This window comes from Bos taurus, chromosome 16 (assembly GCF_002263795.3).
Source record: "Bos taurus isolate L1 Dominette 01449 registration number 42190680 breed Hereford chromosome 16, ARS-UCD2.0, whole genome shotgun sequence".
NCBI classification, from domain to species: Eukaryota; Metazoa; Chordata; class Mammalia; order Artiodactyla; family Bovidae; genus Bos; species Bos taurus.
In genome coordinates this window covers 998,702-1,016,409 of record NC_037343.1, presented here as the reverse complement: position 1 = coordinate 1,016,409, position 17,708 = coordinate 998,702, and the positions used below count along the sequence as shown (strand labels likewise).

Genomic DNA, 17,708 nt, shown 5'->3' with positions numbered 1-17,708 from the left:
AAAAATGCCACAGAGCTTACCAGGGTGCTCTGATCTCTGCTTTCAGAAAGCTCTAATTTGATCAAAGAGGTAAATCTTACAGACCATCAAAAAGAAATACACGTCAGTCAGTACAGTGAAAATAACCTAAGTGCTAAGAGGTTGCTAGAGTAACTAGGAAATCTGGACTAAAGCAGAATGGCTTCTTGGAGAAAATGAGCCCATCACCCTGGCAAGGAAGAGTCTTCGTTATTTGTTTATTTTACAGGGCTGTATGGTGTACCTCCTCATGTTGTAAGCCTGGGGGCGTTATGTCAAGCAGTACACGATGGGAGAAGGCCTTGTGCAGAGGTGGTGAAGAAGCCCTGTGCTCATTTGTTCTATTCGTGCATCTCAGTGTCAGGTGTTGTTCTAGGCACTGGGGATACAGAGATAAATAAAATTCTCTGCTCTTGTACTGAAAGTGAAACAGCAGTGATTGTAATGATCATAATCACAGCTCCCCTTTATTGCATTGTCTTAGATCTTATACATGCATTATATCTTTTAATTTTCACAATGCTCTTAGAGACAAATACTTTTATTACTTCCATTTTATAGATAGGAAGGCTGAGGCTTAGCAGTCAAATAAGTTGCTGAGTAAGGCAGGGATCTTTGCTCACTGAGTTATCCCAAGCATCTAGGACAGTACCTGGCACACAGCAAGCCTTCAATAAATATTTACTCAGTCAATGACCATCAGACTCCAGAGCCCAAGCCCTTGGCTATAGGTCCATGTAGCTTCTCTCACTGGGTTGAGGGTCTAAGATAGGATCTAAAGAGGATGGTGGCAGGGTTGGAGCCCCAGTAAAGGTTCATGAAACTCCTCTGGAGCCACCAGCCTTGGATGAGCAGACCCAGTTTGAAGGCAAAGAAAATTAACCCTGACACTCCTCATCTACTACCAGGACTCTGCCACACAATGGTGGCTATGCCCACCTACAGACGATCCTTTACCCTGGCCTCCTCGTTGGACACCACAGTGAGGGCTCAAGCCACAGGGCATGGAATTCCTGATCCCTTCACCAAAGACGGAGGGGAACCAAAGACTGCTAGCTTACTATGAAGTAAGAAAACCCAGAACCACCCTGAGTACTGTGCAGAGCAGGGGCTCCTTCTCCCATAACTTCTGAACTAGGATGCCAGGCATAGTGAATTCTGGTCTGATAAATTCCATCCCATGTATGTCCTTTTGGTTTTATCCTTAAGCCCAGGTGCCTCACTAAATCCACAGTTCTAGATCACTCAGTCTAGAACTTCCTCGGTTCTCCAGGCTTCTCAGACATGAATTTTTAGTCTCTAGTCTCCTCATGGGACCAAGAGTGCCAGGCTGCGATGGCACAGGAGCGGCTGAGAGGAACTACCCCACGTCCGAGGAGTGGCAGCTGCGAGGGCGCAGGAGGGCCGAAAGGAGCTACTCCACGTTCAAGGTCAGACGGGTGACCTCGTCCAAGGTAAGGAGGAGTGGCTGCACTTTGCTGGAGCATTCCTGAAGAGATACCCCACATCCAAGGCAAGAGAAACCCAAGTAAGATGGTAGGTGTTGCGAGAGGGCATTAGAGGGCAGACACACTGAAACCATAATCACAGAAAACTAGCCAATCTGATCACATGGACCACAGCCTTGTCTAACTCAATGAAACTGAGCCATGCCATGTGGGGCCACCCAAGATGGGTGGGTCATGGTGGAGAGGTCTGACAGAATGTGGTCCACTGGAGAAGGGAATGGCAAACCACTTCAGTATTCTTGCCTTGAGAACCCCATGAACAGTATGAAAAGGCAAAATGATAGGATACTGAAAGAGGAACTCCCCAGGTCGGTAAGTGCCCAATATACTACTGGAGATTAGTGGAGAAATAACTCCAGAAAGAATGAAGGGATGGAGCCAAAGCAAAAACAATACTCAGTTGTGGATGTGACTGGTGGTAGAAGCAAGGTCTGATGATGTAAAGAGCATTATTGCATAGGAACCTGGAATGCTAGGTCCATGAATCAAGGCAAATTGGAAGTGGTCAAACAGGAGATGCTAAGAGTGAACGTCGGCATTCTAGGAATCAGCAAACTAAAATGGACTAGAATGGGTGAAATTAACTCAGATGACCATTATATCTACTACTGTGGGCAGGAACAGAGAAGGCAATGGCATCCCACTCCAGTACTGTTGCCTGGAAAATCCCATGGATGGAGGAGCCTGGTAGGCTGCAGTCCATGGGGTCGCACAGAGTCGGACATGACTGAAGCGACTGCAGCGGCAGTGGGCAGGAATCTCTTAGAAGAAATGGAGTAGCCATTATGGTCAACAAAAGAGTCCGAAATGCAGTACTTGGATGCAATCTCAAAAATGCAGAATGATCTCTGTTCATTTCCAAGGCAAACCATTCAGTATCACAGTAATCCAAGCCTATGCCCCAACCAGTAACGCTGAAGAAGCTGAAGTTGAATGGTTCTATGAAGACCTACAAGACCTTTTAGAACTAACACCCAAAAAAGATGTCCTTTTCATTATAGGGTACTGGAATGCAAAAGTAGGAAGTCAAGAAACACCTGGAGTAACAGGCAAATTTGGCCTTGGAGTACGGAATGAAGCAGGGCAAAGGCTAATAGAGTTTTGCCAAGAAAATGCACTGGTCATAGCAAACACCCTCTTCCAAAAACAGAAGAGAAGACTCTACACATGGTAATCACCAGGTGGTCAACGCTGAAATCAGATTGATTACATTCTTTGCAGCCAAAGATGGAGAAGCTCTATACAGTCAGCAAAAACAAGACCAGGAGCTGACTGTGGCTCAGATCATGAACTCCTTATTGCCAAATTCAGACTTAAATTGAAGAAAGTAGGAAAACCACTAGACCATTCAGGTGTGACCTAAATCAAATCCCTTATGATTATATAGTGGAAGTAAGAAATAGATTTAAGGGCCTAGATCTGATAGACAGAGTGCCTGATGAACTATGGACGGAGGTTCATGACATTGTACAGGAGACAGGGATCAAGACCATCCCCATGGGAAAGAAATGCAAAAAAGCAAAATGGCTGTCTGGAGAGCTCTTACAAAAAGCTGTGAAAAGAAGAGAAGTGAAAAGCAAAGGAGAAAAGGAAAGATATACGCATCTGAATGCAGAGTTCCAAAGAGTAACAAGGAGAGATAAGAAAGTCTCCCTCAGCAATCAGTGAAAGGAAATAGAGGAAAACAACAGAATGGGAAAGACTAGAGATGTCTTCAAGAAAATTAGAGATACCAAGGGCAAATATGAGCTCGATAAAGGACAGAAATGGTGTGGACCTAACAGAAGCAGAAGATATTAACAAGAGATGGCAAGAATACACAGAATAACTGTATAAAAAAGATCTTCACGACCCAGATAATCACGATGTTGATCACTCACCTAGAGCCAGGCATGCTGGAATGTGAAGTCAAGTGGGCCTTAGAAAGCATCACTACGAACAAAGCTAGTGGAGGTGATGGAATTCCAGTTGAGCTATTTCAAATCCTGAAAGATGATGCTGTGAAAGTGCTGCACTCAATATGCCAGCAAATTTGGAAAACTCAGCAGAGGCCACAGGACTGGAAAAGGTCAGTTTTCATTCCAATCCCAAAGAAAGGCAATGCCAAAGAATGCTCAAACTACCACACAATTGCACTTGTCTCACATGCTAGTAAAGTAATGCTCAAAATTCTCCAAGCCAGGCCTCTGCAATACGTGAACCATAAACTTCCAGATGTTCAAGCTGGTTTTACGCAGCCAGAACCCATCACTTCATGGAAAATAGATGGGGAAACAGTGTCAGGCTTTATTTTTTGGGGCTCCAAAATCACTGCAGATGGTGACTGCAGCCATAAAATTAAAAGGTGCTTACTCCTTGGAAGGAAAGTTATGACCAACCTAGATGGCATATTGAAAAGCAGAGACATTACTTTGCCAACAAAGGTCCATCTAGTCAAGTCTATGGTGTTTCCAGTGGTCATATATGGATGTGAGAGTTGGACTGTGAAGAAAGCTGAGCATCAAAGAATTGATGCTTTTGAACTGTGGTGTCGGAGAAGACTCTTGAGAACCCCTTGGACTGCAAGAAGATCCAACCATTCCACCCTAAAGGAGATCAGTCCTGGGTGTTCATTGGAAGGACTGATGCTAAAGCTGAAACTCCAATACTTTGGCCACCTCATGCGAAGAGTTGACTCATTGGAAAAGACTCTGATGCTGGGAGGGATTGGGGGCAGGAGGAGAAGGGGACGATGGAGGATGAGATGGCTGGATGGCATCACTGACTTGATAGACATGAGTTTGAGTGAACTCTGGGAGTTGGTGATGGACAGGGAGGCCTGGCGTGCTGCGGTTCATGGGGTTGCAAAGAGTCGGACATGACTGAGTGACTGAACTGAACTGAGTCTCCTCATAACAAGGAGACAATACATGCAGTGCCTCTCATCGCCTTTCCAGCTCTGCCTTCTTCTCCTACAGGTCTGCTCCTGGAAGGGTGTTGCTGAGCACAGAATCAAGGACCAGAAGGTGCCCTATGTCTTTCAGGGCATAGTGGGTAGGTTTTGATGATGTGGAGAGCTTCAAAACTAAGGTGAGACTCAGCCCTTCTAGGAGAAGGTGGTTCTGTGCCCAAGGCCTGTCGAAAACAACGACAGTATTAAGAATCTCTACAAGAAGAAATATCCTTTTATTTCTTCAAGAAGAGATATCTCTTCAGGAAGAAATATCCCAGCATCTCACAGAACCCCATGTGATAACACTCTGTACCCTTATCACTTGGCAAGAAAAGACACAATGACAAAAACTGCTCTGTACTGAGTGTCACTCTGAAAATACTCGTATTTTATTAAATACTAATTATACAGTCATATAAGAGGAAAAATGCATACAGTAAGGCATATCATCTTAAAAATTAATTTATTTTTTATTGAAGGATAATTGCTTTACAGAATTTTGGTGTTTTCTGTCAAAGCTCAACATGAATCAGCCATAAGTGAAGTGAAGTCGCTCAGTCGTGTCTGACTCTTTGCGACCCCATGGACACCAGGCTCCTCCGTCCATGGGATTTTCCAGGCAAGAGTACTGGAGTGGGTTGCTATTTCCTTCTCCAGGGAATCTTCCCAACCCAGGGAACGAATCCAGGTCTCCCACATTGTAGACAGACGCTTTACCACCTGAGCCACTAGGGAAGTCTGAATCAGCCATAGGTAGACACATAACTCCTCCCTTTTGAAACTCCTTAAGTCATGTCATTTTATTCAATCCATTGACAATATTTGGTGAATGTTCAAATTATAGACCCTTTGATTTACTTACATGACACCCTCTCCACTGCTGCCCAAAGTTGGTGGCTCAAAACTTGAGTAATTTACTTGTCTCCACATCTTTCTCCTCAGTGAGGTCGTTGGTTCCTGTAGAGGGACCTGCATTTGTTCATCTTCCTGTCTCATGTCAGTTATGAAGGGCAGACAGAGGCAGGTTCTTCCGGAGGTGTAGACAAAATGCCTTGGAGGAACTAAGGAGGAAGCATGATCCTGGCTGGGGAAGATGAGAGGATGGATTGTGGTGGAAGAGCTTTTGTGGAAGTCTTAAAGCAGGGAAGCTGGGCCTTCTGGGGAGGAAAGTGCAAGAGAAGGACATGGTGGAGGGGAAAGGGGAAGATGGCCTCTGAGAACAAGTTGGAGGCCTGAGTGGGGACTGGTGTCAAAAGGGAGGGAGACTGGGGCCAGACCACCCCTACCTTCTAACCCCAGCACCACACTAGAGGTAAGCCTTGGCCCCCTAACGGGGCTGGGGCCAGGAAAGCCTACTCGGAAGGGACACACAGCCATCCCCTAAAGAAGCCCCAGAGAACTGGTGGGGGAAAGAAGGCCCTTGGGATGGAAAAATACGTGAAGATGAAATGGATTCAGGTCTTTGGGGAAGCTTAGTCATTCCCTATGGTAACTGAACTCCTCACAATTAGCAGACAGCACCCCAAACAGAAAAGGCTGAGATGTTAAGGCTTCCAGTCTAAGGAAGGCCACAAACCTATATATTCCTCATACCCCTACCCTCATGCCCACCCCCACTGTGCTTATATTATGCATAAGATTCCAGAATGAATCATTCCTAGCAGGAATCAGGACTCGTGGTCCTGTGGGGGTGTGGAGAAGAGAACCCTGCGTAGATGAGAAAGCTGGCTCTGGGCTTCTGCCCAGGCTTCCCCGGGCTCCTCCACCACGGTCTCACCCTCACACAGCTCAGCTTTCTGAAACAGAGAGCACTGCAGGGTCCATGGTTTGGAAACTGGACACAGATGATTTTGCTGGCCTCTTCTGTAACCAGAGTTGGTATCCCCTCATCAAGACATTGCAGTAGGAATTGAGTGAGTAAGGGGCTAGGAGCCAGAGGCAAAATTCTGGGTAAAGTATGAATACCCCCCTCCCCGCCCCACCTCCCTGAACCTTAGGTTCTGGCTTCTTCTGAGGAAATAACTGCCCCAGTACTGTGATTTCTCAAATTCTTCCCCCAGGAGCTGAGGAAGCTGTTGCAACCGTTCTCTTTTCACACTTTCTTCTTCCTCCTTATGATTGTGCCAGTGCTGGCCAAGGGTGTTGGTGACCAGCGCTTCCCTGCAGAGGGCGCTCAGCCTGTCTTCTCAAGGAGGAAGCCTGCGCTCAGCCTTCAGTGTGGCCCCCACTGGCCCTCACCGTTACTTGGTTGGGTCTGCACATGATGGCCACCTGTGGCACTTGCAGCCCTGGTGTTTCCTGTAGAGCTGTGCTCCAGCTGTAGGAATGGCTGTTCTCTGCCTGGGGTGTCTGACTTTCCCTGCCCCTAGGCTATGGCATGTTGAACTGCTGCCTGACTATGGTCTACTGACTATGCTGTCTGTGTGTTGGCCTATGGGTTTGAGATCTTTTGGAGGAGTCTTGTTTGAATCATTGCTGTTTCCCCAGGTCTTCCATATATGCCTTTAGACCCCCCCAGAACCTGATGTTTCTGCACCACCCCAGCCCTCTGAACCTGAGCATGGTTCCAGCCTTGGAAAAGACGCTTCATGCCAGGGCAAAGCTGATGGGCTTCACCCCAACCCTCTGGAGCGGTCCAGTTACTACAGTTGTACAGGGGGTGGTTGTTCCAGCAAAGCAGCCCCAGGAGCCTGGTATTCAGCTCCTCTTGCAAACTCTGCACCTGGAGTTGAGTCTCCAAGGCCCCTTCAGCCCCAGCACCTGGGTAAGGGCCCAGGACCATTCCCCAACCCACCTCCCTAGCGCTCCCTGGTGGCTACAGTCAGGCTTCCTGCGTCTTTCCTCATCCAAGCTTTCTGTTCTCAGCCTTGGGCAGCCTCTGTCAGCAGCCCCGTTCTGCTCTTCCTGGGCTGCCTTATTTTACTTGAAAAATAAATCTTTGGCTTGCACCTCACTGTCCTCAGATGTGATAATTTACAGAGGCTATCTGAGCACTCTGTTAGTTCAAAACCTACCCTGAGGAAGGCAGAGAACCAAGAGTGGGAGGTGACAAAAGGTATGCCTAGGTCAGAGCCCGGTGAGAAGGTGGTCCATGCAGGGTATGTCAGGTTCTGCTCTAGGTCTCTCCTTGAAGACTCCATTTTCCAGTGGGCCGCATCCCGGGTACAGATGACTGCATCTGGGGCATGGCCCTGGATCTGACGGGTTATTCACTGGCTCAGAAACCTTTGGAGAGAACTTTTCCTGGTAACCTCCACTCAAGTGTTATTCCCAAGATGCACACTAGATGGCAGCAGAAAAGAGCTTTTCCCTGCCTTAAAAGCTCTGCTCACGAAGGCAATGGCACCCCACTCCAGTACGCTTATAGCCCATGGACGGAGGCTGCAGCCCTGGTAGGCTGCAGTCCATGGGGTCGCTAAGAGCCGGACACAACTGACCGACTTCACTTTCACGCATTGGAGAAGGAAATGGCAACCCACTCCAGTGTTCTTGCCTGGAAAATCCCAGGGACGGGGGAGCCTGGTGGGCTGCCGTCTATGGGGTTGCACAGAGTTCACGGCGGAAGCGACTTAGCAGCAGCAGCAGCAGCAGGACGGTCTCTCTGCTTTAGAATGAGAATCCAGGCCCACTGCTCCTAAGCTCTTTTGCCCGATGTGTGCGCTCAGTCATGTCTGACTCTTTGTGCCCTTTGGATTGTAGCCCGCCAGGCTTCTTGTTTATAGGATTTTCCAGGCAAGAATACTGGTGTGCGTTGTCCTTTCTTCCCTTAAGGGATAGTCCCAAGTCAGGGATCACAACCTTGTCTCCTGAGTATCCTGCTCTGCAGGCAGATTTTGTACTGCTGAGCCACTGGGGAAGTCCTAGTTGCCAGAGGAGTCTGGGTCAATTATTAACCTCATTTTACAGGTATTTAAACTGAAGATTTATTGTAACCCAGTTCTGGGAACAGAACAAAGACTTAAATCGACCAATATGGAACAGAAGGGCATGCACACACAGCATGCTGGACAAACGTGTGTGCTTCGTTGCTCCATGCAGTTCAGTTTAGTTGTTCATTTGTGTCTGACTCTTTGTGACCCCATGGACTGCAGCACGCCAGGCTTCCCTGCCCAACATCAACTCCCAGAGCTTGCTCAAACTCATATCCATCGAACTGGTAATGCCATCCAACCATCTCATCCTCTGTTGCCCCCTTCTCCTTCAGCCTTCAATCCTTCCCAGCATCAAGGTCTTTTCAAGTGAATTAGTTCTTTGCATCAGGTGGCCAAAATATTGGAGTTTCAGCTTTAGCATCAGCCCTTCCAATGAATATTCAGGACTGATTTCCTTTAGGATTGACTGGTTGGATCTCCTTGCAGTCCAAGAAACTCTTAAGAGTCTTCTCCAACTCCACAGTTCAAAAGCATCAATTCTTTGGTGCTCAGCTTTCTTTATAGTCCAACTCTTACATCCATACATGACTACTGGAAAAATCATAGCTTAACTAGATGGATATAGTTGGCAAAATAATGTCTCTGCTTTTGAATATGCTATCTAGGTTGGTCATTAACTTTTCTTCTGAGGAGCAAGTGTCTTAATTTCATGGCTGCAATCACCATCTGTAGTGATTTTGGAGCCCCCCAAAATAAAGTCTGTCACTGTTTCCATTGTTTTCCCATCTATTTGCCAAGAAGTGATGGAACCGGATGCTATGATCTTAGTTTTCTGAATGTTGAGTTTTAAGCCACCCTTTTCACTCTCCTCTTTCACTTTCATCAAGAGGCTCTTTAGTTCTTCTTCGCTTTCTGCCATAAGGGTGGTATCATCAGTGTATCTGAAGTTATTGATATTTCTCCTGGCAATCTTGATTCCAGCTTGTGCTTTATCCAGCCTGGCATTTCTCACAATGTGCTCTGCATATAAGTTAAACAAGCAGCCTTGGTGTACTTGTTTCCGAATTTGGAACCCGTCTGTTGTTCCATGTCCGGTTCTAACTGTTGCTTCTTGACCTGTATACAGGTTTCTCAGGAGATAGGTCAGGTGGTCTGGAATTCCCATCTATTTAATAATTTTCCATAGTTTGATGTGATCCACACAGTCAAAGGTTTGGCATAGTCAATAAAGCAGAAGTAGATGTATTTCTGGAACTCTCTTGCTTTTTTGATAATCCATCAAATGTTGGCAACTTGATCTCTGGTTCCTCTGCTTTTTCTAAATCCAGCTTGAACATCTGCAAGTTCATGGTTCACATACTGTTGAAGCCTGACTTGGAGAATTTTGAGCATTACTCTGCTAGAGTGTGAGATGAGTGCAATTGTGCAGTAGTTTGAACATTCTTTGGCATTGCCTTTCTTTGGGATTGGAATGAAAACTGACCTTTTCCAGTCCTGTGGCCTCTGCGGAGTTTTCCAAATTTGCTGGCATAATGAGTGCAGCACTTTCATAGCATCATCTTTTAGGATTTGAAATAGCTCAACAGGAATTCCATCACCTCCACTAGCTTTGTTTGTAATGATGCTTCCTATGGCCCACTTGACTTCACATTCCAGGATATCTGGCTCTAGGTGAGTGATCACACCATCGTGGTTATCTGGGTCATGAAGATCTTTTTTGTATAGATCTTCCACATATTCTTGTCACCTTTTCTTAATATCTTCAGCTTCTTTTAGGTCCATACCATTTCTATCCTTTATTGTGCTCATCTTTGCACGAAATATTCCCTTGGTATCTCTAATTTTCTTGAAGACATTTCTAGTCTTTCCCATTCTATTGTTTTCCTCTATTTCTTTGCATTGATCAGTGAAGAAGGCTTTCTTATCTCTCCTTGCTATTCTTCGAAACTCTGCGTTCAGATGGGTATATCTTTCTTTTTCTCCTTTGCCTTTAGCTTCTCTTCTTTTCTAAGCTATTTATAAGGTCTCCTCAGACAATCATTTTGCATTTTTTTTCCCCTTGGGAATGGTCTTGATCACTGCCTCCTGTACAATGTCATGAATCTCTTTCCAAGTTCTTTGGTACTCTGTCTATCAGATCTAATCCCTTGAATCTATTTCTCACTTCTACTGTATAATCATAAGGGTTTTGATTTAAGTCATACCTGAATAGTCTAGTGGTTTCCCCTACTTTCTTCAATTTAAGTCTGAATTTGGCAATAAGGAGTTCATGATCTGAGCCACAGTCAGCTCCCAGTCTTGTTTTTGCTGCCTGTATAGAGCTTCTCCATCGTCGGCTGCAAAGAATATAATCAATCTGATTTCAATATTGACCATCTGGTGATGTCCATGCGTAGAGTCCTCTCTTGTGTTGTTGGAAGAGGGTGTTTGCTATCACCAGCGCATTCTCTTGGCAAAACTATGTTAGCCTTTGCCCTACTTTAGTTTGTATTCCAAGGCCAAATTTGCCTATTACTCTAGGTATCTTTTGACTTTCTACTTTTGCATTCCAGTCCCCTATGATGAAAAGGACATTTTTTGGGGTGTTAGTTCTAGAAGGTCTTGTAGGTCTTCATAGAGCCATTCAACTTCAGCTTATTTGGCATTAGTGGTTGGGCCATAGACTTGTATTACTGTAATATTGAATGGTTTGCCTTGAAAATGAATAGAGATCATTCTATCATTTTTGAGATTGTATCCAAGTACTGCATTTTTGACTCTTGTTGACTACGATGGTTACTCCATTTCATCTAAGGGATTCTTGCCCACAGAGGTAGATATAATGGTCATCTGAATAAAATTCGCTCATTCCAGTACATTTTAGTTCACTGATTTCTAAAATGTTGATGTTCACTCTTGCCATCTCCTGTTTAACCACTTCCAATTTACCCTGATATATTGACCTGCCTCTTGAGAAACCTATATGCAGGTCAGGAAGCAACAGTTAGAACAGGACATGGAACAACAGACTGGTTACAAATAGGAAAAGGAGTACGTCAAGGCTGCATATTGTCACCCTGCTTATTTAACTTATATGCAGAGTACATCATGAGAAACACTGGGCTGCAAGAAGCACAAGTTGAATCAAGATTGCTGGGAAAAATATCAATCACCTCAGATATGCAGATGACACCACCCTTATGGCAGAAAGTGAAGAGGAACTAAAAAGCCTCTTGATGAAAGTGAAAGAGGAGAGTGAAAAAGTTGGCTTAAAACTCAACATTCAGAAAACTAAGATCATGACATCTGGTCCCATCACTTCATGGAAAATAGATGGGGAAACAGTGGAAACAGTGACAGACTTTATTTTGGGGGGCTCCAAAATCACTGCAGATGGTGACTGCAGCCATGAAATTAATAGACGCTTACTCCTTGGAAGGAAAGTTAATGACCAACCTAGACAGCATATTAAAAAGCAGAGACATTACTTTGCCAACAAAGGTCTGTCTAGTCAGGGCTATGGTTTTTCCAGTAGTCATGTATGGATGTGAGAGTTGGACTGTGCAGAAAGCTGAGTGTCAAAGAACTGATGCTTTTGAACTGTGGTGTTGGAGAAGACTCTTGTGAGTCCCTTGGACTGCAAGGAGATCCAACCAGTCCATTCTAAAAGAGATCAGCCCTGGGTGTTCTTTGGAAGGAATGATGCTAAAGCTGAAACTCCAGTACTTTGGCCACCTCATGCGAAGAGTTGACTCATTGGAAAAGACTCTGATGCTGCGAGGATTGGGGGCAGGAGGAGAAGGGGACGACAGAGGATGAGATGGCTGAATGGCATCAGTGACTCGATGGACGTGAGTTTGGGTGAACTCTGGGAGTTGGTGATGGATGGGGGGCCTGGATGGTGCAGTTCATGGGGTCGCAAAGAGTCGGACATGACTGAGTGACTCAACTGAACTGAACTGAACTGATGGACCAATTACCTAACTTTCCAGATTCCTATGCAATATTGTTCTTTATAACATTGTACTTTATTTCCATCGCCAGGCACATGTACACCTGGGTGTTATTTTCGCTTTGGCTCCATCTCTTCATTCTTTCTGGAGTTATTTCTCTGTTCTTCTCCATTAGCAAATTGGGCACCAATCAGTTGTTCAGTCATGTCCAACTGAATGCCTAAGCATACACTTTTGTACAGGATACTAATCCTTGAAGCTAGTTCTTGAAGCTTTGGGCTGAATCTTGGTCATTCTATTTGAATAAAATCTGCATAATCCATTTAAACTAATGATCCATTTTGTCTTGCCCTCACCCAAGGCTGTTTTGGGGGCAGTACTCAGGGAGGCAGTTAAGGATGGAGACAGGTAGGGAGAGAAATGAGCTGACTCTTTGCATGGGTACAAGCAGCACCAGATCCCTTGAGCAGGGACTTCCCCTCTATTCCCTGCCTGTGTGCCAGCCTTCTGAAAGCTGCTCTTCAGTCCAGAGCACAGGTCTGCTTTTGCCCATGTTTTTTCCGCTGAGGTCTCAACTGAGACTTAACTTCCACTCAGAATGGAGTGTAGAATGGAAGTCTCCTTATGGTAGGGGGAGCACCAGGCAGGAGCAGAGCTGACTTCCTGCCCACCACCTACTAGTCGTGTGAGTTTTGGGGAAGAAATGGGAGCTCAGTGTCCTAGTCCGTCTGCTGGCAGGGTGGGTGAGCATTAAGTACACATTAGCTGGATCAACATGATCAGCACTGCCTCCCACGAGCCTTCTCAGTGGGCTGTCTGCTTCTTGTACCTCTCTCAGCCAGTGCAACCTCCTCACTGTGACTAGCTTGATCTTTCTAAATTAGGAATCTAATCCTGTCATCTCCCATGCTCAAGAACTACCAACAACTTCTTCCTGTCTAAAGAATAAAGTCTCTGTCAAGTGCCAAGACCTTCCATCAGGCCCTAGTCTCTTCTCCTGCTCTCACATCTATTGTTCCACTCCAGTTTGGTTGCCAGGTACCCCAGTGGTCAGTGCTAACCTCAGACATGCCAGCTTTTCATATAGGATCCCCAGATGTCTACCATCATATGTCTACATCTTCCTATAATCTGAGCCCCTGCCCCATAGCAAATATTGCTTTAAACAAGACTGTCTCCATTGATCCACCAGTCCGTTGATCTCCAGTTGATCCTACCCATCCACCCCTAATTTTATAAACTAGGTGATGCACCCTTGAGTGGAGCAGGCCTTTGAAGTCAGGTGCAAATGCTGCCTGAAATGTTAGAATTTGCTTGTCTTTGAGCCACACAGTTTATATAAAAAGGAATTTGGGGTCACTTATACTTTAGTGCTTAGCCCATGAATTGCTGTTAGACCACTCTTCCTAACAGCAGTGACCACTCTGAACCCCCTAGAGGAGTTCCTCTGGTCTTCTCTCTGAGCACACTCTGAGTATTCACCACCACGTCTAATACGCCTGCTGGAACAGGCAAATCCTTAACCCCTATGCAACCCGGGACCCAGCTCTCTTGATGGGCCCACAGGACTGCCCCAGCATTATCCACCTCTGACTGTGCCACACCTCACCTGGAGCCACGGAAACCGAAGCACTATTGTCTTTATCTTGTTTCAACTATGAAATCTACCACAGGAGCAAAAGAGTGTTTAAAATATGAATATTCAGTATCTTCCAGAAATCAATCACAGGAGGTAAGGAAACAACATTACCAGGAACTTTGAAGCTACTCATGGGCCCCTCTTTAGTAGCACACTCTTGTAGCCGGACTTTGGTTAGTCATTCCTTCTTTTTTGTTAGTTTTACCAACTGTGTATATGTTTCTAAATAAGATATTGTTTAGTTTAGCCATTTTTGAACTTTAAATAAATAGAAACATACGTGTGGTACCTTCTGTGGCCCACTGAGTATGCTTCCCAGAGCTGGAGCCCAGTCTTCTTCACTGCTGTGCAGCAGTCCCTCACATGACTATACCACAACTTATACACACTGCTGTCAATTGGCATTTTGGGTTGCTTCCGGCTTTTGGCCAGTGTGGACAATACTGGTATGAACAATACTGGTGTGAACAGTCTTGAGCATGACTTGTGATGAGTGTGCATAGGGTGTGTCCAGGACTTAATCGGACCTGAGGCATGTTGAGCATGGCTTTTGATGAGTGTGTATAGGTTGTGTCCAGGACTTGACAGCACCTGAGGCATGTTGAGCATGACTTCTGATGAGGGTGTGTAGTGTGTGTCCAGGACTTTATAGGACATGAGGCATATTGAGCATGACTATTGCTGAGTGTGTATAGAGTGTGTCCAGGACTTGATAGGACCTGAGGCATGCATAAGTTCATTTTTACTGGGTGCTGGTGAATGTTTTATCAAAGTGATTGTACAAATTTTTCCCCCTATTGAAAAGTTTACATTGCCTTCCATCCTTTTTACCAATCCAAGAGGTGCAAATAGGTATCTCACTATGGTTTAAATTTTCATTTTCATGACTACTCATTACTTTACCATATTTTCCTGTGTCGTAAGCTATTTGTATTCATTCTTTTGTGAGTAGAGTGAGTGTCTCTTGCCCATTTTTCTGTTGGGTTGTTTGTCTCTTTCTTATCAATTGTATGAGTTCTTTACATATTCCGAACACCAATCCTGAAATCTTTACAAGTCCGACTATATTTTCTCCCAGTTTGAGGTTGGCTTTTCATTCTTCTTGTGTGTGCTGGTTGCTCAGTTGTCCAACTCTTTTGACCCCACTGACTGGATGAAGCTAGTTTCTTCTATTCTCAGATTTCTCCAGGCAAGAATACTGGAGTGGGTTGCCATTCCCTTCTCCAGGGATCTTCATGACCCAGGGGCCGAACCCGGGTCTCCTGCATTGCACTCAGATTTTTTAGCATCCGAGCCACCATGCAAGCTCCATATCTTGGTCCCCCATCTTGGTAGATGGGACAGTAAATCCTTCTGTTTTCTGTTTCAGGAACGTCTTGGCTATTCTTAACTCGTTCCATGTACATGTTAGAATCATTTTGCCAAATTTCATTAAAAATTCTGTTTAGGTTTTAATATGAACTATATTAAACTTATAGGTTAATTTAGGGAGAATTTGTATTTTTATTGTTTCCTATTCTAAAGACATGGTATATCCCTTTATTTAGTTTTATCTTCTAAAAGTAGCTCAATAAAATTTTGTAATTTTCTTCATAAAGATCTTATACATTTCTTATGATACTTATTCCTAGGTTTTTAATTTTTGGTAAATTTTATCATTTTTAAAAATTAAAGTTTTTCATTAATTGTTGCTAGTGTATAATAATGTCAGTGATGTTTGGATATAGATGTTATGCTCAGAAACTTTTCCAATCTTCTTGTTAATTTCAGTGATTATTCTGCAGAAAGTTCTATGCAGACAATCATATCGCCTCCATGAATGTGTTGTATATTATGAACCTTATGACCTTTGTTTAATTTTCTTGTTGTCTGCACCCCCAGTATGGTGGTAAATAAAAACAGTGACAGTGGGCATCTTTATTTTGTTTCTGGCCAGATAGATGTTTGCAACAGTCAATCTTAAGTATGCTATTTATTACAGGGTTCTTGTAGATCCCTTTTATAAGACAAAGGGAGTTTCTTTCTATTCCTAATTTGCCGAGAGTTTTCATAAGAAGGGCTGTGATGCAAAATAAATGAGTAACCAGCATGAAATGTACAGTGTCAATAACAATGTTGTATCTTTGTATGGTGACATATCATAACTAGACTTATTATATGATCATTTTGAAATATATGGAAGTATCAGATCACTATGTCACTTAATGGGAACTAAATTAGTGTTGAAGGTCAATTATACTTCAAAAACACCCCAAACAAACTCACAGAAAAAGAGTTCAGATTTGTGGTGTGGTTTTCAGGGGCAGGGCCTTGATAAGATGGTGGAGTAGAAGGACGTGCGCTCATCTTCTCCTGTAAGAACTCCAAAGTTACAACACACTGCTGAACAACCATCGACAGGAGAATGTTGGATCCACCAAAAAAGATACTCCACATCCAAGGGCAAAGGACAAGCCCCAGCAAGATGGTAGGAGGGGCAAAATCGAGTTTTGAATCAAACCCTGTACCCACCAGAGACTCTCAGAGGGCTCAAACAAAACCTTGTGCTCACCAGGACGCCACAGAGACTGAGCCAGACCTGCCTTTGAGTGTTTCAGAGTCTCCTGCAGAGGTACAGGTCAGCAGTGGCCTGCCACATGGGCAGGGGCTCTGGGTGCAGCAGACCTGGATCACACAGCATGTGGCACAAGCTCTCTTCAAGGAGGTCACCATTCCCCACCATAGAGCTGCCAAGAACACGACCCACAAACTGCAGAACAATTATACCAAATAAATTCTCGCACTGTTAAAAAAGTTCTAGGACCCACAACTGATTTCCCAACCTGGAGATCTGGCAAAGGGACTGAAAATTCCCAGGGAATTTGACATTGGAGGCTGGTGGGATTTGATTACAGAACTTAAACAGGACTGGGGAAACATGCTTTTGGAGGGCACAAACAAAACCTTGTGCACACCAGGACCCAGGAGACAGGAGCAGTGAGCTCACAAGAGACTGAGCCAGACTTGCCTGTGAGTGTCCAGGAGTCTCCGGCAGAGACATGGGTCAGCAGTGGCCTGCTGCAGGGTCGGGGGCACTGAGTGCAGCACTGCCTGCATGGGACCTTTGAAAGAGATCACCATTCTCTTCATTACCTCTGCCATGGTTTGGTCTCAGGTCAAACAACATGGAGGGGACACAGCCCCGCCCATCAACAGAAAGTTGAATTAAAAATTTACTGAGCATGGCCCTGCCCATCAGAACAAGTCCCAGTTTCCCCCACAGTCAGTCTATCCCATCAGGAAGCTTCCATAAGCCTTTTATTCTGATCGGAAGCCAGACAGAATGAAAACCACAATCACAGAAAACTAATCAAACTGATCACATGGACCACAGCCTTGTCTAACTCAAAGAAACTATGAGCCATGCTGTGTAGGGTCACCCAAGACAGATGGGTCATGGTGGAGAGTTCTGACAACACATGGTCCACTGAAGAAGGGAATGGCAAACCACTTCATTATTCTCACCTTGAGGACCCCACAAAAAGGCAAAAAGATAGGACACAGACAGATGAACTCCCCGGGTCGGTAGGTGCCCAATATGCTACTGGAGAAGAGTGGAGACATAACTCCAGAAAGAATGAAGAGACGGAACCAAAGCAAAAATAACTGTGAATGTGACTGGGGATGGAAGTAAAGTCCAATGCTGTGAAGAACAATATTGTATAGGAACCTGGAGTGTTAGGTCTACGAATCAAGGCAAACTGGAAGTGGCCAAACAAGAGACGGCAGGAGTGACACCAACATTTTAGGAACCAGTGACCTAACATC

The 17,708-nt window shown here is 44.9% G+C and overlaps 1 protein-coding gene across 1 annotated transcript in view; it reads left to right on the top strand.

Moving 5' to 3' along the window:
* Window positions 1-15,384, top strand: part of CHIT1 (chitinase 1) — a 48,037-nt gene extending 32,653 nt beyond the window's left edge. The window contains 9 exon segments of the mRNA XM_059875853.1: window positions 853-1,066; window positions 1,068-1,085; window positions 4,484-4,554; window positions 4,556-4,595; window positions 6,246-6,270; window positions 6,273-6,371; window positions 6,946-6,968; window positions 6,970-7,117; window positions 7,120-15,384. Of these exon segments, the coding sequence (XP_059731836.1) occupies window positions 853-1,066; window positions 1,068-1,085; window positions 4,484-4,554; window positions 4,556-4,595; window positions 6,246-6,270; window positions 6,273-6,371; window positions 6,946-6,968; window positions 6,970-7,117; window positions 7,120-7,190 (709 nt within the window). The 3' untranslated portion in view covers window positions 7,191-15,384.
* The last annotated feature ends 2,324 nt before the right edge of the window (window positions 15,385-17,708 follow it).